This window comes from Fulmarus glacialis, unplaced genomic scaffold, assembly GCF_000690835.1.
Source record: "Fulmarus glacialis isolate BGI_N327 unplaced genomic scaffold, ASM69083v1 scaffold9849, whole genome shotgun sequence".
In the NCBI taxonomy this organism is placed as follows: domain Eukaryota; kingdom Metazoa; phylum Chordata; class Aves; order Procellariiformes; family Procellariidae; genus Fulmarus; species Fulmarus glacialis.
In genome coordinates this window covers 9243-36849 of record NW_009233845.1, presented here as the reverse complement: position 1 = coordinate 36849, position 27607 = coordinate 9243, and the positions used below count along the sequence as shown (strand labels likewise).

General features: G+C 38.1%; 1 protein-coding gene across 1 annotated transcript in view; it reads left to right on the top strand.

Moving 5' to 3' along the window:
• Positions 1-9187: 9187 nt before the first annotated feature.
• The window catches only part of SLC25A36 (solute carrier family 25 (pyrimidine nucleotide carrier ), member 36), a 21022-nt gene continuing 2602 nt past the window's right edge, over positions 9188-27607 (top strand). Inside the window, exons 1-5 of the mRNA XM_009585454.1 lie at positions 9188-9234; positions 10017-10187; positions 15395-15472; positions 18198-18298; positions 25920-25986. Coding sequence (XP_009583749.1) covers positions 9188-9234; positions 10017-10187; positions 15395-15472; positions 18198-18298; positions 25920-25986 — 464 coding nt within the window. The remainder of the gene's footprint in view (positions 9235-10016; positions 10188-15394; positions 15473-18197; positions 18299-25919; positions 25987-27607) is intronic.

The window sequence follows — 27607 nt, the reverse complement described above, 5'->3', positions numbered from 1 at the left end:
GGCAGGCACCGCGGGCCCTCGCTGGGAACCTGGGCACGCCGCGGGCGTGCGGTGCCTGGCGGGCCCAGCCCGGGTGGTGCGTTTTGTCACGGGCAACGTGCGGATGGTACGTGGGTCCTTGGGGGAAGCGGGGGTGAAGGTTTCCCTTAAAAATAGCCCCTTCCCTCTGATCGCCATTCCAGGAGTTTGTCCCTTATCTGGCGTGGAGGAACGCGCTGAGCCCTCTGTGCATGGGCTCCCGCACCGCATCGGAGAGGCTGCCCAAACATGCCCGTCCTCTCAGCAGTCTAGAAATGGCTAGCTGGTAACGCTAGTGTCGAAGGGCCACTGTGTTACTTGAATGCATTTCAACACTCTGGTGTGTACTGCTTTTAGGTGTGGCGCTTGACATGGTTGTGCAGCTTTCCATCCACAAAGACAGAAGAAATCTGAGGGAAGAATATAGCTATAAGTAAAGATGTGGCCCTTGTAGCCTTGGTTAGGTTTGAGGTGACTCTTGCACCTTCACAGGTGTTAGTCTGTCTTCATCTTTTTAAGCTTTGCAGTGTTCAGGATGTCTGTGGTTACACAGCCTGCGGTCCCTCCAGGAATAAAGTGGGAAGAGCACCTAGCTTAAAAGAGAAGGCTGGGATCCTGTTTGGTGTAATGATAAATGTGTATTTGCGAAGTGAGCATGGCTGTGTGGAAGTGGGAGAAGTGACAGACTGAGAACTTTGCATCCCAAACATACTTTGCATCCTGAGAGAGAGCTTGAAGCTTGGATTTCCATTTGTACTCACTGACTCTGGACTGGGGTGTTTGAGGTGGAAGAAGAATGTAGCGTTTGGTCTGAGCAGATCTGGGTGAGTTGGATACACATGAACATGTTCTCTGCTTCTGGCACACTTTGCAGGTTTTCACTGTTACACTCCTGATTTAGTGCTTATGTGGGTGCTTTTTCACCCCCCTGATTTCTGGCACTCTGTTTAAGAGGAGAGGGATTATGCAGCAGGAGGCCCAAGATGTGGTAGTGTGTACTTTTCTTCTTCAGAATTCACATTCTTGTAAACATTCAGAAAAGCAGTAGAAGGAATGCTGCCTTATTGTAGCACTTGATAGCTCTGCACAGGGGAGATTACTAGGCAGAATTGTGCGTAATGATAGAGACAGGTTTATAAACCTGGAACTTAAGACCGGATGAAGATTGCTCAGCTCAACTCCTTCATTCCTATTTTTTGCAGAGAAGTCTGTCTATGATTAGCTGCTGGCCAGTTGGGTTGAGGATTATACTGTGAGGAAAAGGCTGAATGCCGTTTCCTCATGTGCCACACATTTCCTGTAATCTTAGTTCATCAAAGCTAACAGTGTATATTTGGTCACATGTAGCAGTAGGAAAGTTATGCAGGGTCATCTTGTGACTTCTTCGTGAGCATGGTGGACTACAGATCACCTGAGTGATCTTCAGGCTTCAGTGAAACTTCAAGAAAAAGGAAGGAAGCTTTGTCTTCCTTTAGGTTTCACTGGAGGCTGTATGGAAACAACATGATTATCTCAATCTGCTGGCCTTTTTTTGTAGGGTCTAAGTTCAGTCTTCAATTCCTGCTTTCTGTAATGAAACTATAACTGATGACATTGCTGGTTTAGTAATGTAGGTGGGGCCATCCTGGGATTTTTCTGTAGCTGCCTAGCTTGTTTCATGACCAATTCAACAACTGTCAAACTGCAATACTTCTGGACCATTATAAGTTTATGTTGGGAGTTAGTTTCATATTTCTAATGATTTTTTCCCCTCATTCCTTTTTTCCTATCTCTGCAGCCTTATCCCTTTCCAACAGGTTTGATAGACTCTTTTAGCAGTGCTGGCCACTGGGGCAGTGATGGTGAGGGAATTACTTAGCAATTACTACCTGATTTGTTCTTCTAAAGTAGTTTTTATTCAAGTAGTTTCATTTTTAAGAATCCCATCTCTGTTTCATAACTGCATGTTACTTGTAAATACAACCAATATCTTGTGATAGAAATACTAATTCTAAGTCTAAAAAGAAATAATTTAGTACTCATTTTGGAATGGCTTTAATGTAGTTTCTAGAACTGTCATTGAATTGAAGTGGTGCTTTTTTTTTCTAGAAAAGAAAGCTCATTTAAATAATTTTGCTGGACTAGTTCATGCATTAGCCAATACATCAACAAAGTACTACTTTACATGCAACACCCCTCCCATGTACCACTGAGACCTTCTTGATTTTTTTTTTAAATAGGATATTCTCTGAAGTTCAATGTGTAAAAATAACAGCAATCACATTTTGAAGTAGGAAATATATAGCATGAGAAGAGCATAACATTTACAGGAAATAAGGTAAGGTAGAAAAATAAAAAATTCCTTTTTAATAAAAAAAAGTTACTAACTTTTAAGAACACATTCCTTGAAGAAAAGCAGTTTTAACTGATAGAATTTGTAAGCAATTGGTTCCATGCAGTAACTTTGCTGTCACCTAAAGACACTTAAGTGTAGTTTTCTAGGCTATATTCAAAACTGCCATTGTGCGCTCTATACTGAAGAGTAATTGCAGGGAGCATACCTGAATGGATCGATAGTGTACCTGGAATTCAGTTTCATGCTGTGACACATTTGAAATCACTTACTTAGCCCCTATTTGTCAGGTTCTGTTTCTGCAAACCAAGTCATTACCACAGCTCCGTTTGCTCGTAGTATCTTGTCCTTGTGGGAGCAGGAATTAGCTGCGCACCTGTAGTGTTTGGATCATGATACAAAATTGTGCTTCAGGTGAAACTTGATTTTTTCTTTTTTTTTTTTTCCCTCCTCTCCTGAGCTACTCGGTTGCATTGCTCAGAGCTCTTTTATTTCAGGAATCAAACTGTAGATTTTTTTTGTGTATCTTCTGTTTCTCCATCTCCTAGTCAAATAGCAGCTGTTGTCACTGTAGACAGCATGTTGGTAATATAAATTCAGGTGCTTTTATTCTAAACCAAGGAGAACAATCAGTTGAACATTCTGCATCCTTAAATTACAAAGTCTTGTGATTGAAATGTAGGCTTTAGAGGAACATTTTAGTTCAAGTATGTAAGTTACACAGTTACATGCTTTTCTAGTTATTAGACTACTTAACAAAAAAAGTAGTAGAAAGACCTTAATGTTTTACTTGATAGGAAAGATTAATATGTTTTGGACGTACCTGCTTGCAATCATATTTGGTACATTGAGTGAAAATTCAGGTGTTGGCTACAAAAATAATTTCCAGTTTTTCATTTCCAGAAATCTTATGACAGTAATTGTATCATACAAGCTTCCATCAGGGCATGGGAACTTCCCTGGGCTTTGTTTCCTCAGCAAAAGGAGGGACCATTTTGGTTTAGGAGGTGGAGAGCTGCTTTTCTGAGTTCAGGGTTGGACAGTCTCAGGTTTACTTCTTAATTCTTTCTTTTTTCTTGGTGTTTCTTGCAGAAAGTTGGCTGTTTTCTAATTTAATATGTGAGGGAGTATAGGGAGGAGTCTCTGTTTATTTGTCCTGATTATAGAATTGTCTCAAATAGATCTGTAATTTAAATCACACTTTGTCTGACAGAAGATCTTAGCAAATCCCTGCAGCGGCTGAAATAGTTAAGACTCAAAATATATTTAAGATAAATGTTTGACTTCTTCAGAAAGATCAGACACTGTTGAAATGTATGAAGTAAAGGTGAAAGACCCTTGGGTTTTTTTGACTTAAGAAGATACTAGTTAATGATGTAGCAGATAATGTGATGATAGAGGCTTTTTTAATCCCTTTCAGAAAATAGCCACTTGAGCCATAACTGAGTTGCCAAGCACTTGGACTCCCCTCTACCCTAAAATACATTTCTGGCATAACCCTGCATGTCTTTCAGAACAAGTTCTTCCTGTTGTAAGGCATAGGAGAAGGTTAGTACCTTCCTGTCCAAACTTCAGGTTATTTTTGTGTTCAGATACTCTTCTGTGGGGAATAAGCAGTGTTTGTTTAAAGCACTGAGTAGCTTGGGTTTTGCTCAGCGAGGTTACCAAATTGCATGAAAATTGTGGTTGGTACTTGAGAAACTGTGAAGCTGGTGTGTTTCTCATATTTCCTTCTAGATGTTTTCAGCTGTTTTTACTTAATACAAATGTTGTTGTAAATATATATTTACCCTGGTTCCTAATAGAAGCTACACTGTATGTGTTGATTGTTTTGGATAATGAAACCCAGTGATGCTTGTTCCCCTTGTGGTGTTTTTCCTGTTTTCACTTGTAGGTTTCTATATGTCAGTGCATCAGGGGAATTTTATTTTTACACTGTTAATTAGAAATAGCAAATTTGATTAGTATTTTTAGTTTAAGGATGTTAGCTTAACTTACACTTTCTAAGTTTCAGCAAAGAAACATAATTGGTGAGTAAGGGGGTTAAGGGTTTCTGGCTGCCAGTACTCCTAGTCATCATATTAATGCTAAAGATGGAAAGGTGTATAATATACAAATTTAGTAGTATAGTAACAGGAAAACCCTGAATATTCAGGATTAATGAGATACATTCTTGCTGTTTCTGAAAGTCGTGCTCGCTAAAGCCCTTAAATACCCTCAAAAGATGGATACTGTAAACTTAATATCTAAGCCTGCAACTTTATCTGTTGATGTGAAAGTTACTCACGTGTTATAAGACAGCTTTATGGAATTGCTGTTAGATTTGGGACCTGAATTTGCATTAAGTGGTGAGGAAATTAGAAGGAGTTCTGTTTGCAAGTGGCTTGGGTTTTGTTTCTTTTAACAGAGTTTCGAGCTCGATTTTCTTGCTGTTTCTCTTGGCAGCCAGTATTTGCATGGAACTTTCATTTTCATACAGGAAAGAGAAACAGCTGGTAAAATAGATGAATGAATGTAGACACAAGATAACAGGGTCAAGGGTTATCTTTGAGTCTTTGAGGCTGTGGTTACAAATACTGTGAAAGGTGAATCTGCAACTAGCACTATACAGCCTCATCTTTTATTTGTATAAAATACATAATTATGTGAAGGAGTAAAAAAATTCTTGCACTGACAATTTCAATTCTAGGTCAGCTGACACTGGCATTGGGAATATTAATCTGTTTTGGAGCATTTACAGGCATTCCAGTGGCTGAAGTTAAGACCCTCATCCATGCTGGAGCTGTCTCTGCTTTTACTTGCAGGGGCGTAAGGTAACAGTAGGAGATACTCAACTACTCTGGACAAAGGCAGTGATTCCTTAGCAAATACCCTCAACTTGCAATAATAAAAGAAGGTTTTCTTGTGCAGCCATCTCTGGAAACAGAACCTGGGATTTTAATGTCAAACAGGATTAGCTTTTTGAAGCATGTTCATATTTCTTTCCTTGCAGTGTCTCAGAAATACAGACAGAAAATGGTTGTCAATACTGTATCTGTGTTGAATTGCTAGCAGAGTTTAAAGCCCAAATAGTTCCAGGTTTGTTTCTGTTAATCTGGTGAGGTGATGGACTTGTGATGAACTTCCAAATGCACATTAGGGATCAAATTAAATATGGGGGGTTTTGTAGTGGTTTTTTTTGCATGGGTGCTCTCTGGGATAAGCTGCAGTTTAGGAGAGCATTGCCGTCTTCCTAGATTCTTTTGTCCAAGAGATGTCAAGTAGAGACAACTGTTCTTAGTTTTACTGGTTTAATCCTGCAGGTTAGATGATAACTACACATATCTGTATCTGTTTCACTGAATGCAATGTCTCTTGTGCCTTCTTGTACAGTTTAAGCTGCAGATTTAATTCTCTAACTTGACTGTGTTAATGGTAGTGGGATTTTAATCTTCCTTTTTTACCTGTGTGTTTATTTTTGTGGATTTACCTACTGATCTTTGCTCTTCCCTTCAAATTACTTGGGACCTACAGGTATTTCTGATGAAAGTCAGCTTTGCAACTTTCTTATACTCACTTGGCAAAGCTGAAAAAGGCTTGTAGTAAACATCATTGATTAGAAGCAAATGTCAAATTTAGGATAGGTAAGATGAGTAAGTGGTCTTCTGAACAGCGTTCATTAGAAACTGCTGTAAACATTCAGACACAGGAGTGTCTCAGGTTTTGCCCTTCTCTTCCAGTTTATACTTTGCTGGCAGGAGTGTAGTTGCTTACTCACTCTCTACCAGGTGAAACTCATCTAATTGTGGAGGAAAAAGTTACACATTAGTAAGCATTCTCACAAGTCACAGTTGTTGGGGCCTAGTGCATGACTGCACTAGGAGATAACTGAAGCCCAGAGTGGTTTTAGGTAGTAGAAATTTCTTAAGTAGTTTACAGAATCTTGCCTGTGTTATTGAGGAGAAGAAATCTAATAATTTTCTAACTCTTAAAAAATGTTTTTCCAAATTGTGCTACTCCCTAATTTGTGCTAAGACACAAACTAAAAAAACTCCCCTTAATTTAAGCTGGTGAGGAGGGTGGCAGAAATGGTGGTGGCAGTCTGCTGGCAATTTATAGAACACTTCTGCTAAGCTGGAGGCTGGCTGTTAATGGCCTGCCAGGACTTGGAGCACAAAGAAGTAGCTGTCTCTTTCACAGTATTTCTAGTAGTGTGTTAAATAAGCAAGGCCGGAAATATATTTCTAAGTAAAATACACTCATTGATGCTGGTGACAGAACAGCTGGCATGCTTCTTAGAAGTTGCTTATTTGTACAGGGTGCATAGTTATTGAATTGTCTCTCTTCTTTGTTTACCTACAAGCTATGTTTACTGGCAGTTTCTCATAAACAGATTTTTGTCAAGCCTTGCAGTGTTTATCTTAAAGTTCAAGTGAACTAGATAAATCAGTGTAGCTCCTGGATTATGCTTTCATTTAGTGGTTCAGTTGAAACTCAGTGGATCTTGTGACTACTGAGCAAGGTCTGGTTCCTCAACATTTGGGGACTTTTTCTGTCAGGCCTTCAATTCCAGATGCTTTCTCTGTTGTATGGGGCTTTTTGAGATCTGGGAGAGTGAGGTATTACATTTTGACAAAAGTAAAAATTGGGGATTTTGCAAAGACGTGTTTGTGAGCAATACAGAACCATATAGCACTATAAAACTTCTCTGCTTGCTTCATTTGTAAGGAGCAATTTGAGATCTTGAAGATAGGGGACAGAGGAGAATTTTGATCTAAACTATCAATAGTTAGTGGAAAACATTGAAAATATTCTCAGGTTCAGTTGAGACATCTTAAACTGTTTAAAGAAGAAAAAAAAAACAAAAACAAAACCACCCAACAACACAACAGTAAGAAACTGCCAAGAGTGCTGATTATTTGAAATTACTTGAATGGCAGAATGTGGTGCAGTTCTTAAAGGGAGGCAGTTGGTATGCTGCTTCCTTGTGATGCATGTAAAAATAGTGCTGGCTGCTGTTGCGTCAGCTGATTATCACTGAACATAGCTTGCTGTAGGCAGACTTAAAAAGAACAAGCATTGAGTAGCTGTATGTCTCCCCTTTTCCCTAGTAACCTAGTAATCCATTGCTGAATGAAGTATTTCTAACCCATCCACAGTGAATGTCTGATAGAAGTGCTGTTGCAGTCAGGCATCCCTTGTGGTGATTTGGGTGTGGTGCAGGAGAGCATGCAGGACACAAACTCCAGCTCAGTGTTAATCTTCAACTTTGGAAAATTTTTCCAGTGCGACATAGCTGTGAAGCCAGTAGCATTAAAGGCTCCAAATTCCAAGCCCTGTTGAAGAATGCAAACCAAGTTTTTTCCTCCTCCTTTCTTCCCCCTTCCATAGTATTTATCTCATTAATATAAACCATACCACGTGCTTTCTCTTGCTATTACTGTTGCTTGAAAACAAGTCCTCATGTAACCTGTCCAAAATCAAGAAGGATCTTAAAGGGAGTGGGCTCGAGGGGATCAGAAACAGGGGTTGCAAGAAAGGAAATAATCTCTAAAGCCAATTTCCTACATTGCCTGCACAGGCACATTACCATACAGCAGTGTCTGCTGTTGAACTGCAGGAAACACAGTAACTTGCTGTTTGTCTTGAAGGTGCTCAAGCTCTAAAGCTCCATGTCAAGTTGCTTTGAGGGCTGGTCTACCTGTGGTTCTCATGTGGTATTCATGTCATAAACCTTAACATGTTACAGTCTCCTACTGCTTCCAATACTGGCTAAAATAAGTATCAGCGCATCTAGTCTGTCTCTTCCTGCAACTCTTATTTTAAAAAGTCTGTTTGTAGCTTACCATTAGAAGAGTAAACAAGTTGTTCATTCAGAGATGTTTTAAACATGCTACTCTAAAAGCTGTGTCAGTCTGTTACTGCATGTGTACAGCACACACGCGAAGACTGTCTTCCATCTTCCTGTGAGAACACTTTTTTCCAGACTGACAAGAAACTTGATTTCTTTTCTCAGTTAAAACTTGGAAGAGAGTAGACTTCAGCCTAATGTTGGAGTTAGGGGTGGGACAAGATGCCTTTAGGCTTAGTAATAGGATACCTCTAGGTCACTAGGTTTAAATGGAGCATTAAGTGAACATTATCAAACATTATCCTACTTTGCAGCTGTTTGGTATTGTCAGTTCAATTCATACAAACAGATTAGTTTTTTAGGATGCAGTGCTGTGCTAACAACTACCATCATTTCTGGTATTCTCTGCAGTAGACTAAAAGCTACCTTCCTATGAAAGTTTATAGGAATCTTGAGTCTTAGCTATTACTTCTAATTTGTACTGAACTCTCCTTTGCATTTTGGAAGACATTGTTTAAAGAATACTGTTGAACAAGTCTTACAGCTTCTTAAAGGTTTTGGGGGTGTTTGAGCCTGTCATGTTGCAACCAAATAGCTGATAACTATCAACACCAGCGCTAGTTATTGCATCAGAGAAGTGAATGCTGGGCCCTTTGAATTTAGTACGAATTGTATTTGTGTGTTAGTGGATTTCAGACTGAGTTGTTAGTAGCATTAATTAATACCCTATTTAAATCTGGGTTTAGTTTTTTTGTTGTTTTTGGTTTGTCTTGTTTTTTAAAAAGGGTTCATATAGTGTCCTGGTCATAGTTTTAAGAAGTGTATTTGGCAAAGTTAAGAATACCGATCCCCGAAAAGGTTCAAAGGAAGCACTTTTTTTGTAATGGTAATGTCAAGGAATTTGAGGTTGTCTTTGGAATCAGAGTTTGTGGATTTGATATTTTTCCCTTAGGGGCTGTATGTGATTGTAGTTAAACAGAAGGAGTGTAGATACTAATAAATCGGTTATGAACAAGCACCAGAAGAATCCTCTAAGCAGAGCTGCTAAAAGGCAGTATGTTCTTGGCTGTGTTCTGCTCTAGCAGAATGGGAGTAACTTCACTGTCAGCACAAGTCATGCACGGCTTGCCTTGGCTTGCTCACAGAAATGAGTGGCAGACTGAAGCAAAATCTGCAAATCTTCACCTGGTTAGCCACTTAAAGCTCTTTTGTCTTCCCAAGTTTTACTCCACAGTTTTCTGTACTCAGAATCTAGTCTGTCTTGCTGTAATGGGCAGAACTCAGGAAACACTCAGAATCGCTGCTTTCATGGTACAATGCACAAAATACAAATGGAGTTTTGAAGATGTCTTCGTAAGTATTTTAATTTTATCAAACTGCCACACCACAGTTTTTACCAGTTTTTACATGTAGCCCTGTGTGCATAGTGCATAAATCTTTTCTACCCTTAAGGATTTTTGGCACCTTGTTTGTGCTCAGGAGCGCGCTAAACATTCAAAAAAGTTAAAATTTACCATAAGAAGTTAAACATTTCAGATACTGAGCTACTTTCCAGGACTGATTTGAACAGCATGTACTGAAGACTGTGCACCTTCACTACTTTGGGAAACTTTATTTTTGTCTGTTTAAATTTTCACTCCATGTTGTGGGGTTAAGAAACTGACTTAGCAGTTTGCTTGTCTTCAAGGGCAAATAACTGCAGCACTGTCACGCATGTTCTAGTTGTTTTTTCACCTTTTGCAATTTGACTGTGTTGAGTATAATGTTGACTATAGGTGAATGTATCCTTCAGTTTCTTTGCAGTTAAGAATGTGATGATCCTATTTCTTTTTGCAGATGTGGAGGTACTGTTGGTGCAATTCTGACATGTCCACTGGAAGTTGTGAAAACACGATTGCAGTCCTCCTCTGTGACTCTCTATATCTCTGAAGTCCATCTCAACACTGTGAATGGTGCTAGCGTCAATCGAGTAACTAGAGTTTCTCCTGGACCTCTCCATTGTTTGAAGTGAGTGTACTTGTTATTAGGTTTTCAGTTCATTTTGGGGAGGGAGGAGGAGTCAGGTGTGTTGGACAAATCCATATGAAAGATTCAGACTCTTATGTCTGTCATGATGCTACCATGAGATGACTTTCCATATTTTGCCTTTTAACTGTAATTAAATTTCACATTCCACTTTTCCAAATGTCCTTCATGCTTGAGTTTGTACCTTGAATTAGCCAGAGCATATATACCCTGTACAATTCACAGCTTCAAACTACGTCCCCAAAACTCACTGGGGGCACTGTAGTGCTTAAGTGCCAGACTGTATTTTCATCCTGAAAAAGTGTTAGTATAAGACTTTTTAAGCTGTTTTGTGTCCAAATCATAGATGTTGCTGAATATGGAGGCAGGAAGCCCTGTGAAAATTAACTAAGTTTGTTAGTCTCTCTCAACTTTCACTACCCCATACCCTTCCTTGCATTTCGGTATCTTCTGGTGGATGTGTGACTAGTAACACTTTTTTAGAGGTAGTAAGAGATAAAAAAGGCCAGATTTTGCCATGATCTAGGATGTTTTGTTTGCATAACATCTCACTGAACGGGGACTGCCTCTCCTGTCCTTGCCACCAGTGCTTGTGATGTTCAGTAGCCAGCAGGAAAGTTGTATGGCCACAGCTGAACTGCTAGTACAGACCAGGTTCAGGCGGGGTTCACTTCACTCTGGAGGACTCAAGCTAGCCAGTTATGGGGAGGTACCTTCAGTATTTGGTTTTCCTCCAGAAAGGACCTGCTACTGCTTCTTGCATTAGAAAGAATTTGATAAGACTCAGACCAATTATCTTCTATCTCCAGTTAATTAGTGAGAAGTACTTTGTAGAGAGCCCCTTCTGGCAGTTGCGGTGTAGGATTTAGGCTTAATCTGGTTAGAGGATAGGATTTGCCTAAATTGAGGTTGTACCCAAATAGCTCCTTGAATGGACGATAATTCTTAACGTGGAAGTTTTGATTCGGAGCCTTTTTATGTATAAGAGTCTGATGGGTCAACATGTTGGGAACAGGTATGTGGGAAGGAAGGGCTCTGATTGTGACGAGGAAGGAGAGCTCCATCCAAAACTTGCCTTATTGGCTTCTCTTGATGGAAGTTGAGCCCTTCAGTTTCTTCCCTGAATGTTTGGTTATGAACTTATCTTCTATTTAGAAATGTATCTGAATGAGTAGCAGGATGAACAGATATTTGTTTCATATGACCCTCTGCTAGAAGCCTGCTATGCTTTAAACCCATCCCTAAAACCTAAAATAACTTGGTCTTCCCAGGAAGCAAATTCAGACCGAGATAGAGGTAGTCGATGATCAACTTCATTGATAGGGCTTGTTTGTTTTGTTTGGGTTTTTTTTTTTTTAAATCTGCTTCTTAGACATGTTTTGTTTATCTGGGATACAAGACTCTTATCTTCTGCTGCTTTGGTTCTTTGCTTATGTGTGTTTACTTCCAGATCAGTGTCAAACAACTGAGATGCCAAGTAACTTTTGTGGGTTTCAAGTTCTTTAAATACAGTGAATATGAAAAAATGCTGAATGACATGGCAATGGACTGTGACAATAAAAATATGTAGGTGCAGGACATAATAATTCTTGGTGTCTGCTGGTTAAGGGACTAGGGCTATTTAGTGGGGAAGTCAAACTGGATCCCTCTATCACTTTCATGCCTTTACTGTCACTTGGTGTTTTCTGACTTGTAGGTGTCAGGATTTGATTGTCTCTTCTCATACCAAATTCAGTGCAGTGCTCTAAGGCTCACAATACTCAGTCTAAAAGCAGAGTGAATCAGGCAAATGATGTCAAAATTTCAGTTAACTGATTGCTGTGGAATCACTTCTGCATCTTAAGTATCAGCAGAGGTGACTTCAAAGGCATCTGTGTCAGGAAACAAACTCAGAAGAACTGGTACAGGTGACTGCATTCTCTGGCAACAAAAGCAAATTCCCTATTCTTAAATATCTGTTGTGTATATCATATTGCAGATGCCTCTCATAACTAACCTTGCTGAGTTTAAACCTAAGGTCTTGATAATGGAAATCTGACCGGCCTCCCAATGCAGAGGCACCATGTCCCCATGTGACATAAGCAGGTCAGCTGAGGCCATACGGAGCATTTATGCTGTTCTTCCAACCATGGATTTACTGCTTTCAATAAACACTGCAGGCTCTGGGATCTGCTCTTTAATGCAAAAAGGTTGTGTCTTATTTTCAGTGTAGGCTCTGGAACTCCTCCAGCTGATGTCTGTGAATGCAGAATACCATCAGTAACTACCACCATTATAAATCCTGTTGCAGCCTCTTTTTAACTCTTTGTTGCTCTGTCAAGTCTTGGGACACGTAGATCCAGAAGAAACAAGTAGACCTGGTACACTTCACTCCTAAGTTTCTCTTAAGACACTGAGGTTCCTGCTGCTTTGTGTACATGCATATGTTATTGTCCTGATTTCGGCTGGGATAGAGTTAAATTTCTTCCTAGTGCTGTGTTTTGGATTTAGTATGAGAAGAATCTTGATAACACACTGATGTTTTCAGTTGTTGCTAAGTACCCTGCTAGTAAAGGACATTCAGCTTCCATGCTCTGGAAGAGGCTGGGAGGGAGCATAGCCGGGACAGCTGGCCCAGCTGGGCTGGCCAATGGGGTATTCCATACCATATGATGTCATGCTCAGTATATGAATGGTAGGCGTGTTCCAGGAAGTAGCAATTGCTACTTGGTTATCGGTCAGCGCAGGTGGTGAGCAATTGCATTGTGCATCATTCATTTTGTGTATTTTTATTATTATTATTATCCCTTCCTTTTCTGTTCTATTAAACTGTCTTTATCTCAACCCACGAGTTTTTCTCATTCTTACCCTTCTGATTCTCTCCCTGTCCCACCGGGAGGTGAGAGGGGGAGTGAGCGAGAAGCTGCGTGATGTTTGGCTGCCTGCCAGGTTAAACCACGACAGTTATATGTGTGTATATACATATGTGTAACACATGATGTTGTGGTGGTGGTGATTTTTAAGTAGTGTTTTAAGTGGACACAGATCATGTTAATTGGGTTCAGCTTTGCTGTAATCTGATACTGTGCCCATGCTGAGCTCTGGAATGTGGTAAGATTTTTGGAATAATTCCTTCCGTAGGTATTAGAAATGCTTTCAGGATGACAGACATGTCTAAGTAATTTGTATTTCCAAAGTGCTTTTGAGTATGTGTTCAATACTCCAATTATTGCTGTGGAGCAACTCTACCCACATAGTGAAATCATATCTAATTGTTATGGACACAAAGCTAAGATGTTGCTGGACACATTATATGCCAGCATTCCTAAATAGTGATGGTAACTGTGCAGAACCATAACTTTATTTTTGCTTACTGAAAACAAATGTAAACTTCCAGTTTGATTTAGCAGCAGAACTGTGGTGAATCAGTTGCTGGATATCAGAATAGACTTGGAATCTCCTTCAGTGCTATAGATGGTTTTCACCTGTTTGTTCTGATAGTAAATTCCAAACAAAGTAGCCATTTATACAGGGGTAGTTTGCTTTATTGAGTAATTGACTTGTCATTAACCTGCATGTCTCTTTGAAGAAGAAATGTACAGGAGAACTATTTGTGTGTATTGGCCAGTGTTTCTAAATCGGTAAGCAGAGAGTTCTGTTTTGCAACATCTAGTGAAGTAGTTAAGAATTAACTTTAAATCTGGTTCTAAAGCAATTGCTAGAGCAATTTGCAGTGATGGGATGCAGATAGTCCTTGTTTCTCCTCCCGTGTCCTACCATACTTTTTAAAATACCATATCCGATTAGCATTTAGATTGTTGGACAGATTGATTTCACTAAACCTGAATATTAATGGATATCCTCTTACTGTGCCAGTGTACCTTGCTGCATAATGGTTTTCAACTCTTTCTAAAAACCACAGTTACATGGGATAGGTATTCCAAAAACCTAAGTACTATTAATGCCTCATCTGAGGTCTCAATTCACTGCTTGTAACCCTATGTTTCTCTGTAAATCCCACAAAGATGGAAGGTGACACCCCCCTGCCACCCAAGCAGTCTTTCCAGAACTGTGTTTATAGTGGACGTGGTCCCATGAGATGTTAAGGCTTTACTGTGGTTGTTACTCTTTGCATGGGTTACACTCCTTTTTCAGTTAAGCTCAAATTTAAGTGAGTTACCTTGCATGAGGAGGAAAGGATTGTCTTTTCTGCAATGAGTTGAAAAAGAAAAACTACTGGCTCCACAGCCCAGCAGCAGTGCTGGGGTAGGAGCACATAGGCAGCAGTTCAGAACTGATAGGAGGGAATCCCTGCTAGCCTCAAGAAAGGGCTGCTTCTCGCATCAGAGGTTTCCATTTCCTTTTGCTGTAGTCAGAATAATGACACTATATTATAAAAAGAATAAAGCTAAGAATGGGTTCCTAGTTGAACGCTTAGTGGATTTAAATCATGTATGGGGATGGGGAAGGCAGGATTTTGTATCTGAAAGGCCATTTTCCTCTAACTTCTGGTATGTAACTTAGTATACTGTTAGGAGTCTTGTAGAATCAACCAGGGTAGCACATGCAAAGCCATGTTGAGGCTTCTGTCTTTTTGAGAAGAGTAGATAATAGATTGTAAAAGATGTGCATGGCTGGGCATGATAAGCGGTAGAGCTGACATCTTCTTGACCTGCTCTCAGAAGGCATATGACTTGCTGTAATTGAGCCTTTGTAAGTCTCTGTCCTTTCCTCTCTTGCCTTTCACTCCCTGTCCCTCCCACCCAAAAAACTTTGGGAGCTAAAGGGTGGTGAAGGAATGTACAACAGAATGAAATATTTTTCTCTCAAACAATCTAGAACCTACAGGAATGTGAACATTTCCATGCTTAGTATTTTCTCCCTGATAAAAGGACACTTTCTTTAACTTCCTAATAACAGAAAACTCCATGTATGTGTGTGTTCCTATCTTTGAGGTAAGTCTGTATTGACATCATAAGGCTCTACTTCTGCATTTGGTTCCTGGATTTCTATGACGGGTCAAGCAATAATGGAATTTTATTTTATGCTGATTCTAGGAAATTACTAATCTTTTGTGGGCAGCACTACATTGTCAGTTATTATGAAAGTTTTACACAGAGTAAAGCTTAAAATGATGTAGTCTTGGTGGTCAGTGCGTTCCTTAATTTTGATGTGAATGTTACAGTATTGTCACTTTTTTTGTTTTCTAGGATGATCTTGCAAAAGGAAGGTCCTCGTTCTCTGTTTAGAGGGCTAGGTCCTAATTTAGTAGGCGTTGCTCCTTCCAGGTAAATGAAATAATTTTGATGATATTTTGGTTGCTGTATGTTATTCACAGGATTTAAGATCTATTTGAAGCGAGTTTTTGCATCTGCACTTGTACATACTTAATAGCAAATAACCTTTGGTTCCTCGGGTAATTTAATTGTCTGAGAAATTGAGGCACTCACGTACACCGCAGCTCTGGTCCCACATCCCTGCACCAACTGTCTCAGCATTTACTATCCTATATGCTACTATAATAGTATTTACTATTGTACACTATCCCTTATGCAGAGTCTTGTCCAGTTAAGAAGGAAAATGCTTAAGGAGTTGCACACGTAAAGAAGTTTGTGCCTTTGAAAATACAAAGGTAGATTTAGCTTTCAGTTAATCCATCATCTTCAGGAAGCAATTGTGTGACTGTAGCCTTAAAATAGTGGGTTTTTCTTCCTGAATTCTGGTGAAACGGAGGCTACTGTCCCCCTGCGGTAGGAAGCCTGTTCTGAACCTTCAAAAAGGGCAAGACTGGGTAGGATGACATGCTTACAGCTGTCCCAGAGGAAGCAGATCCAGCAGTGGGCTGGACTCCAGGAGTACTGCGGCAGTGTCAGAGAGTGCAGCAGCTGAGAATGTAAATCTGGTTTAATTGGTAGTGATATTGCTGCTGTCAGTTGCTCTGCATCAGCACAAATGCTCTAGCAACTTGGCTGGTGCTGGCAGTCAGAGTGAGGTGCAGGTTATGCCTGAATTTGAATTGATCCTCACATACAAGTGTTAGCCTAAGTTCAGTCCAAAAATAGGAGAATACCTAAGGAAGAGTATGGAAACAAAGCCATGTAAAACTAACATGATAAACTTAATCCTGGAAGAGGCTACAGTCATCTTCTGGCCCATTTTTATTCCCTTCTATTCTATTTAAGAGAAGTGTCTTTATCCACAGGGAATATATTCCACAAAGATTTTATTCTTCCCTTAACTGAGTGCCCTGCTTTTGTGGTTTTTTTTTTTGGTCTGAACAGAAGACATTATTATGCCTGTCTCCTGCAGGAGAGAGGACTCCCCTACCCCTTTGGGGAGTATCTTAACTTTTCTGGTTTAAGGTCTTTGGATGCTTCTGGAAAATTTTATTAAACTGGACTTTCCATTCAGCATTGATCTGTCTTCTATTTAAATCTGACAGATAAGGTGTTGCTCTGTGTATCCTCTGCATGAATAAGAGAAAAACATAATTCAGGAATTGGAGTACTTTTATTTTAGCAGAATTTTTAAGGAATTAGGAATACTTGAGATATTTTCTGATGACTAATTTAGCATTGCTTTTTGGAAAAGCTGAAGTAATTCCAGTAGCTTTCTTTGTTCTTGACACCTGTGGGGTACTTCTTAAACTGAAGAGCCTGTACTTTTGTTTGATAGTCCAGTCTGGATCTGAATGTTCAACGTTGCTGTTAAAAACAAAAAAAAATCAATTTTTACATGGTAATGAAATCCATTTTATAAGTGACTATCCTCAATGAAAAATACCCTTAATTGCAAAAATTTTTTTTTTTCAGTAAATTTTGTTATATCTTCTAATTCCCTTTCCTTCCCCCAGTGAAATACTTAACTTGTTTCCCCCCTGCCCGTTGTTCATACTGAAAATGTTAACGTGGAATAATGTGTGAAGTCTTATTTATAAGCACATCCTCATTCCCCTCCAGCTGACTTGGTCTTCATCCAGTACTTCATTTCAATTAAGCATTAGCTAAGTGGATTTAACCGCAGCTCTTTGTTTAAATAAGCTGTAGAGAAGCATGTTTCATAATACATCCAGTATACTTAACTGAGTTCAGATTCCATTTTAGAAATTACACCTATGAAGCAAGCGCTTTATCTTTTTTTATAATAAAGAAAAACATGTTTGCACAGCTAACGAGGTTAATGTTCTGTTCATGAAAACTTGCATGTTCATTTTTTTCTCTTGTAGGGGGTTATCTGTAAGTTTAAAAAAAATGAGTTAGAACCTTAAATGTGAGTTTTAAATGTGCTTTAAATAAAGTTTTTAGCTTTAATGGATGAAAACGTGCCTTCTTAATATATTACATTGACATACTCACTTTTATGTCTAGCTTCGTCTTGATACAAGCCCACAGACTTGAACATAGTACAATTTTGCAAATATTTTTCTCTGTAGTGTATTCAGAGAAAAAAGCTATGTCTGTTTAAATACAGAACTAAAGAAACAGCTGTTCTAGCATTATATTTATAACTACAAGTTACAAAGATAACTGCAAGTTATCAATATTTACATTTTGAATGCTATTAAGTGTGCTGTTTGGTTTAAAAAAAAAAGCTGTATACTTGCTAGTTCTCTTGACATTGTAATGCTATTGAATTGAGTTTATGCCCATTAGTACGAATTTGATCCATTGTTAAAGACATACAGAATTCTGTAACTCCACTTAGTTCAGCAGTGTTTGGCTTCCCTGGCTAAACTTCCTAGTGTCACAAAAATCACTGCCATATTTCTAATTATCTGTCCTTCTGCTCACCAATTGTTAATTGGAGCTGTTGCGGAGGGAGAAGTTGTAAAGTACACTTTTTTCCCTCTCCGTTCCTAGAATAGTCCCGCTACTTTGCAAGCATTATTCCTTGAATAGTTTTCCACTTAGGAAATAAGGCTTGAACCACGATCATCTTGAGTTAGTGAAGTTAGGCACTGCTTGTAAGGGTATCGACACACAAAACATAACTTGGATTTTGTTCTAATTTTAGAGCAATATATTTTGCTGCTTACTCAAACTGCAAGGAGAAATTGAACAATATTTTCAATCCAGATTCTACCCAGGTACACATGATTTCAGCTGGTGTGGCAGGTAAGGATCTGTAACTTTTTAGCTTCATTCTAGAGTCCTATCTACAAATGAGAGGTGGCAATAAATGTGGAAAAACCAAAACAAAACAGAAAGTTCAGTGATTGAATGATCTCTTTTTGTAGTGGTTACCTTCTTTGGCCTCTCGTTAAACAAGCTATCTGGAGAATATATGTGTGAAACTTTGCACTTAGTGTTAATGAAGGTGTGAATAGTCTTTTCTAGCAAGACTTGCTTTCCTGCTTTCTTGATTGTTAAATTTGTGAAATGTAAAATGAAAATTTTCAAAACAGTAACTTTTTGCTCTGCAAGCTATAAACAACATTGTTTGCACTGAACTCTGGCTTAATGCTTCTTAATCTGTTTTTTTAATCACTTTTTGTGTTACAGCTTTGTACATCTGACTTATTTTTGCCTTTCTGAAATAGCCTACAAATATTTGTATAAACTGTATGTAACACTCTCTCCTCCTTTGCTCAAATACCAGTCTGTGAAGTTTGCTCTACCACTAAAGTGACATAGAAGAGCAGATTTCTGTAGTTTTCATGTATTTTCATCTCTGGAAATTAATTCCTACTTTAAATCTGCAGTGTAACTTTGGTATACTTTAGCAGCTTGATTTGTATGTTCTGTGCTTTGGGATCATTAACAAGGGGAGTTAAAGGCAACTGAGCTGAGTTATGGTTATGGACTTGTGCTGGGAAATCAAAACTTGGGCTGGCAACACTTTGCCTATTGTTGCCTGTGTCTTTCCTACACAAAAACAAATTTTGAAAAGTTTTTTTCTGTATATATAGGCCATAGACACTTCACAGATGAATTCTGACAATTTTATGGTAGCCTGTTGAAGTTTCTAATTCCCGTCAAATTTTACAGCCAGTGTATATAACGTGAGTACTAGCAATCTGGAATGGACTGCTAAAGGTGATGCCAAAGTAATGAATAGGATTAGTTTTCTATTTGATACTTGCTAATAATCTGATGCAAAGAAATTGTTATATAGCGTAGAAAATTTAAGTGACATTAGCTTTTTAGTTTAATGCTCATCTCTAGTGCATAATGTACATCTTTAATGTCTGCTAATGCTCATCTCTAGCACATGAGAAATGTGATGGCAGTTTTTAGTCTTCTGACTTACAGATATAAGGAGAGCCATTTTGTCTTGAATGAGCAAAATAAGGTGCTCAGATGATGCAGTATTTTTCTATCACCTGGAAGTGTGTGTTTTGTTTGTAGGTGAACAGCATGGGGAATGAGGTGGAAGGGGACTTCATGAAAAGTTTATCCTAACCAGTTAATTGCTCCAGAAACCCTAATTACATAATTCATTTTTCTTGCCTTCAGCTCTTTGTCAAGGGGATAAAACATGTCTTTAAATTCTGAGGGGGGGGGGGGGGGGGAAGTACAGGTAATAGAAACAAGTCTATCCTCAATTGAAGACAACTTGTGTAATTCATGCAATGCTGCAGACAAAATAAAGGTTCAGAGTGTTCCTTATCTTTGTAAGTTGCTGCCCTCATTCCATAATGAAAAGAACATTTATGGAGATGTGCTGTAGTGACTTTTCCCAAGTGCTTGCAGACACAGACTGTAGTTTTTCAGTATCTGCTTATTGACTTGCTTCCCTTCCAGAAGGTTGGTATTATGCATTTGTACTTACGACTGTAGGGGACTGGGGTAAATGTATTTGAGCCTTAATTGCTGTTTGACTTTTTTTTACACTTGTATACCAGCTTTAACATTGAATACTTTTGTGGCTGTTACCTTTCTCACACTTGCCTAGTTCTGCAGTTGTATTCCTAAACTATATAGCCAATGAAACTGAATGCCCAGTGCAGGTTCACGCTGCAGGTCACAATTTTCTTTCTTTTGAAATGGCTTGGCACTGTATACTACATTCTCTGGAAGACCTTTAAAAGAAGGTTCTTTGACAAACAATTTGATACTCATTACTGGCAGTATTCTGATGTATATGTAAAGGACTGTAGCTAAAATTAACAGTGCTTTCTTGGGAACATGCTAACCATGTTTTTGTAATTCTAATATATTTCAGAAAATGCACTTAAACCAGCTATTAACAGTTTTACCTGCAAGGTTTGTATTGCTATATAATGCAAATCAACTTAAGGAAATGGCAAAATAACAGGGACAAGATTGAATGTGAGCTCTTAATTGGTTGACTTAAACAGGTTAACCTAGAAGGTCACCATAATATTTGCTCTGGAACTTAAGATTTAGAAATTGGCAGGGTGGATAAACACTTCTAATAATTAGCAAAAAATAATCAGTATTGGTTTTTTTCTTTTGCAGCTGCCAATGGTTTCAGTAAGGAATTGAGTAACTCAGTCTTAAATGAGGGATTTTTTTGTTTGGATATGACCTTTCTGTCACATAAAGGCTTCTAATGCCTAATGAGCATGAGGTGGTGTTTGCACTTATGAAGCTTTTCCTGTAGGTTGCAAAATACAACAATGATGCAAAAATACAATTTTAAAAAATTCTTTAACTTATTGTTATATGAAAGTACTGTAAGTAGTGAATTTCAGTCAACTTTAAATACTGTTTACGTGTATCATGTTAATATGTAAGTATCTCAGGCTAGACTGATGTCATTGTTAAATAAGGATTATTTTATGCACGTGGCATTTTTGGGAGCAAGAATCTGAGGTATTGTGTTTTAAGCATTTTTGTTTGGTTTTAGACCTGATTCTTCCTTCTCAAGATAAAACATATTTTTGGATTTATTAAGATTCTTTTAGTAAGTTCACTTTGTCCAAGGAGGATGAATTATGCTACATATTAGTAACTGATGCCTTATGCAATTAGAAATTAATGTTTCTCTTACTGTGTGCTAACTTCCAGCATATAATTTACGTCACCTTCATACCTAAAATGCCTGTGTATCGACATGAAGAAATACTTGGCCATCTTTTTTGCTTACTACTCAGTATATCACATGGTTCTCTTTTTGTGAACTTGGACAGTGAATATGTCTGAAGCATACTACAAGATTGAGAATGTTTGCTTGTGTGAAGATAGTTTATCTCTGTACATTTCACAGTTAGGCAAAATTCTCAGATTCGTTATAAGCTCTGCCTTCTCATTGCACTTACTCAATCTCTTTTGCCACAATGGAGAATAAAAACTTCTGTAGAGAACTGAATGAAATACTTGATTCCTGTATGGCTTTCTGGTTTGCCTTTTTAATGATTCATAGCCTCATTCAGACAACATGGTTCCAAATCTGCTGCAAAACTACTTTGCCTTGTATACTATTGCCATTCTTTCTGGAACTCTACTGGCAAAACAACCCAAGTGTAGATTTTTTTTTTTAATTAAAAAAAAAAAAATTGGGACCACTTTATTACTTACAGAGATACCATACTTTTGTAAGTTTTAAGTAGTACGTACACAGTTACTTAATACCAAAGAAAGTGCGTATTTAGTTCATTGATTACTGGTACTAGAAAGTTTGATTTCATAAGGCATCTATCTTTTGCAGTGCTAAGACAAGGCTAGCTTTTTTGAATGATATTTGGGAGGGAGTGAGGAAGAAGGAGGGTTCACTTGTAAATTTGATATATAGGTAAGTATTTGGAGATAAAAAATTGAACTGCTGCAAATGAGCAGAAGTTTCAGTACTCAGTGCATTTTACACAACTATTTTAATATCTGTGGCCTGTTCTGATTATTTTTCTTTCTTTTTTTCCTAAACTTTTACCTGAAAACAGTTAGATCTCACAATGACTAATTCACAAATCCTTCCAATGGGATTCGATTTGTACACATGTGTCTGATGAGGTCACTGCTTGTTGTTATGATACAGAAAAGCCTGTGTCTATTTTAGGCATTTACTGTACATTTCTCCCGTGAAAAGAGTGAGATCGTGTCATCTCATGCTCCCCATCCGCAGGTCACTTCCTGCAGAAATATGGACTAACTTAAACCTCGTGAGTACTGAACTGAGCGTCTCTTGCAGCCTCTAGTGTAAGAACCACACATTGGGTTTGTAATATCTATTAAATAAACAAAATAAGGGGAATTCACTTTCTTTATCTTGAACTCAAATTATGTGCATTGTGCAAAGACATCACTTCTTAACTCTGTTAAGAGTTAATTTTTTTTCTGTGCAGTTCAGGGAAAGGTGGAAAATACCTTTCACTGATAGCTGCTGCTTTACTTAGCTCTGGCTAATTGAATGTGTCCCTACTGGGTTAAACAAGGCCAGGCCTTTTATTTTTTTTCAGTGTCCCAGAGCTGCCTTTAAAGTGCTGCAGCTGATATTCTGTGTTGTCACGTTATTTCAAAGACCTCTTTTCTTTTCCTTTTTTTAATATGTATACAATCTTCTTTCTGTCTCTTTGTTTTCTCTTTTGGTTTGTTTTTATTTTACTACTTTGAATTTTAATTCAACATTTCATATTCACATGCGTCTGTATCAATTACATTGGCTTATAGATTAAAAAAAAACCCTAACCTTTGAAATGTGATGCATAATAGGAATACCTGGGATCTTACCTGTCAGTAGCTGATATAGCTCAAAAAGTAGATTGAGATAACTCTTTCCATCTGAAACTGGGATACAATTTCGTAGAAGAAAATAAAACAGAAAAGTACAGGAGTTTCTGATATTGCCAAATTGATCTACACTTCTAATGAATCTGGAATCTTAATCTTTCTTGAGGATACAACGCACTGATAAGCATTGTAAAGCATTATAAAGTTCACTGAGACTTCTTTAAAAAAAAAAAAAGGGAAACAATTGATAGAGGTTCATAGTAGTTGTTGAAAGACCCCACCTTTATTTTTTGACAGGTACTTTTGCTACAGATTTTCTGTATTCAAAAAGAAAAGCTTATCTTATCAAAGATCCCAAAATTCTGGATGTTTCATGTGTTTGGAATGCTTTCCTTGGTGTCAGCATCACTCAACTCTTAATTTATTTTTCTTTTTCCACTAACTGAATTTACTACATTACCTGTAAGAATTGAGCTGTATTTGTTTCATCCTGAAACCTGAATTATTGAAGGCTCTTTGATTTGAAAGCTTTGGTTCGAACTGTCATGCTATTTAGGCTTACGACAGCCCTAGGGAAGAAAACTGGCTATGCTGCTAAGTGTCTGATCCTACTGTTAGGGGTGCTATACTTAAATAATGTTTAGAGCAACCCAGGGAGTGCAAGTTCGGACAGAGTAAGTTGTGTCCTGTGCCAACCATGCTTCACTGGCAATTTCCAATACACTCTTCCCAGCCTGCCTAGGAGTATCAGGCTGCTGCTGTGGGCAATTAGTCACTACTGCCACTCAGACACTGCCTCTGATCTCACCTATGTGTTTCCTGTTCCAGATTTAGGATCTACAGAGACCGTTTTTTTGGGGTTGAATAGGAAGGAGAAAGGGCTGAGCAGATAACGCTGTAACATACAGTAACAAAATTCCAAAGCATGTAACTTAAATTGGAATACAAAAAACTTTTTTGTCTTGTTCACTTGTAGTTAAGAACTAGGAGGGACTTAAAAGCTTTTTTTTTTGAGAGACATCTTTCCTGGAAAATGCGTGGTAGGGTAAGTTAGTTATTTTTCCCCACCTTATTGAAAAGCTTTTGTTGCAGTCCTACGAATTCCTAGTGCCCTGGACTGCACTATAGATATGGAAAGATTCTGATTTGAAGTAAAAGAAAATTAAAGCTTTCTTAGTGCTAGTAGAAAGAAATAAAAAATGAAAGAACAATGTTTCCTTTCAGTTTAATTCAACCCAGGGTCAAGTGCTGCTGGAATCAATGGGGGTTCTATGACATTAAATGACAGGTCAGAAGGGCTCTGGCTAGTTGAAGTGCAGAACCTTTTTTGCAGGTGCAATATGTAAAAACAACCTGTGCCTTGTTATGGCAGAGTAGTTCCCTGATGCTTTGAGTTTTTACACAATTATTTGCCTACATGAAATACAGGTGAAAAATGCTTTCGGCTTGTTAGGATTTCGCTTCATCATGTGAAGGACATATATGTACCTAGACATAGAAAAAAAGAGTAATGTGTTGGGGGAAAGAAGCCAAATCCAAACCTTTATTATCTACACAATGAATTCACAGGAAGTTACTTAGTTAAGAGGTTTGAGTCAGTTTAAATATCTATTTAATCAAAAGATTAAACTGAAATCCCTAATGTGGCTTTGCTATTTTGGCACAGAAATATAGCTAAGTTAGTAGCTGCTTAATAGCTGCTGAATCTCATAGTGTGTCTTCAGAACTGTAACTGAAAATCCGAATGACCTATGTAAGATTTGGGGTGGGAGGTAGAACAAACCTTAAAACAGTTAAGATCCCCTGGCATTTCTCTGAGTATTGCAGTCATTTGTGTGCAATGTAAACCTAGATTGTGATTGAACAGAAGTAACATGTATGCAAGCAGTTCTGCTATATATATATATATTTATGTAAGCTGTTAATGATATCCATAAACAAGCTTATTGATAGCCTGTTTCTTGTATAAGTATTGTGCACCAGATATGCACTGAACAAGGTAACTCTTTGTTGCTTTCCCACAACCCCAGTCCATTCCCTTGCAGGAGGGCAGCATGTCTTTGTAGTGATATACAAGTGATGTGTGTCACTTAGAAAGCAAGTGTCTGAATTTATCATCTCTTGCCTGGCCATGTTCCAGCTCTTCCCTCTTCCTTTTCTCTCCTGCAGACATGTCACCTCATTAATGGTGCACGTGTGGTATTACAACTCTAGATGGTTTTTTTTTTTTTTCCAGAGCTGCTTTTCACTCTGCTCTTTTTCTCTCCACGGTTGTGCAGAAGTAAGAGTGATTCTTACTTCTTTTCTTTATTTTTTTTTAAATTTGTTTCCTTTTCTCTTTTTCTTCCTTTTCTTTTTCTTTAGTGCACTGAAAATCAAAGCTTTAACCCTTAATCCTTATGCAAGCCCGAATAGTTGCTGGCTGTCTGGATAGTTAGAAGTCATACTATTTACTTTAACAATTTAAACACTCATATCCTTGTAAAAGTATTTCTGGGCCAACCAACAATCTCTGCTTTGAATACTAAATAAAACATTAGGGCTCAAATTTAACTGCTCTTTATAGTTCAGTATTAAAAGGTCTCTTAACTTACAGTAATACATGCCTTTTAACTGCACCAAAAGTAGCATTTATTCAGTCTGCATGCTTTTAAACTCGGATTGTATTTCAGGTAGCAAATTAAATTGACACAATGTTTTATATGATCTCAAATTGCTATAGCTGTATCTGCAACGCGTTCTTATTGACATGTTTTCCAAATTGGCTAATATTAGTCTAGCTAGCTTTGCTGTTCTATGGTCTCAAAACAGGGTTGGTATGGTTAGATAGGCAGAGAAATGTACACAATTTGGCTTATTTTATATGGGCTGTCTCTTGCTAAGAATCAAACTTACTCAATATTAATGTAAAATTAAAAAATAAGCTAAATGTTTATTGGCTGTATGGATTCATAAAATAACAGTAAAGGGCTTCAGTGGGTACTTTCTAAAAATCAGTATAGTCCGAGTTTTTGCATCTACTGTACCTTACTGTGTGCATTTCGAACTTAGATGCAGTTGCTCTTATGATACTATCACATCTAACTTCTCTTTTTAAATATTTTAGGTTTTACTGCGATCACAACAACTAATCCCATTTGGTTAGTAAAGACACGATTACAGCTTGATGCAAGGTAAGAATCTTAATAAGAGAATCTACTAGTGACAATGGGAAATCTCAGTCCTGTGATAAGACTTCACTTACGTGTTGTCAATCTGTTCTGCATCCCAAAATGGAATGCTTCTTTAAATATCTAATATTTTGAATTAGAAAGTTGATCCTGATTTATCTACAAGTTACAGTATCATTTTTCTCTATTTTAATCTCTGTGTTCTGAGGCATGCTTGAGGCACTGTAGTAGACTGGCCAGCGAATTTGGAATGAATTACAAGGTTAACAGTCTCATTAAAATAATGTTCTTCCAACCATATGCTTACATTTTCCTTCAGTAATACATTCTCTTTGGTTTTAGCTGTTGAGCTAAACATCCCTGAAATAAGGTTTTATAAGTATTTTAGCAAAAGTTTAGAAAAATGCCTGAAACGTCCTGGTTTTCATTTTTTACACGCGATGAGCTCTAACCTACTATAAAAAGGGGAAGACTGCTTTCATCGATCCAAACACAGGAATTGTCCTAATGCAGGATATTCAATAGAAGTTGTTCAGACTTATTACAGAATCGATTACAGAAACTGTTTATTATTACAAAACTTGTAATGAAGTATAATTTTATGCAAATAAAGAGGAAGAAAGACTATTCCCATCTATTTAAAAGTGTAGAGAGAGATTGATAGATGCAAGTGTCTCAATGTAACTGTCTTTTTCATTTTTATAGACTTTCTTACTGGAAACTTAGCATGTAATATAAAATTTTTCAGCCATCCTAAATACATAAATAAGCCACATACTCCTATTCTGGACATCTGTTGGACTTTCTGTATTAAGTGCATATTAGGATTTTTCCTCATAGCAGGCATATTGTCAGCTGCAAGGTGACCATAGTATATCCCAGAACTAGTTTTACCATGAGATTTTTTTGTGATGCCACCATAAGATTGCGGTAATAATTCCATGACTAATTCCAAGGGTTTTTTGGTGTTACGTGCAACCTGATGGCATCTTGTGCCTCTGCGTGTTTTTTACTGATTGATCAGTTAAATTGCTTAAACTGTAGGGCTTTAAGGAAATTAGGGAAAATTATGGATTGTTTGTGCACACTATTTCTGTACATCATATCAAGTACATTGTTCATGTGGGAGACCTGAAGAAGGAAGTACCTTCTATCTTTGTGTAGGACACCGCAATTATATGGACTAATTTACCACCTACTGCATTCTCTGCTCTTCTAATTCAGTTGTTGTTAGAGGCATAAAAACACTTGGCCTGTGGGATTATCCTGGCCTGATCCTGTTTTTCTTAAAAAATTCCACTGATCCCAGTAAGAGCTGGAAAGGCTTATTTTTTGTTTCAAAGTGAAATTGCTTTGGTCTTCAAGGCAATGTTGTATATCTTGGGCATCAGAAGAACAAATTCTTGCAGCAGTGCGTGTCAGTGCACCCATCCAGGTGTACCAGGGATGTGGGGATTGGGGTGCCTCTGGAGCTGGCAGCTGTAGGTCCAGCTGCTCTTCTCACCAGTTGTTCTTTGACTTTCCTTTGCATGTCAGCAGATCAGCACCAGCCCCCCAGTCCTCTGCAGCATTTGTCAACTAGCTTACTCAAGATCTGATTCGCAGCTATGTGTGCCCACTCTTT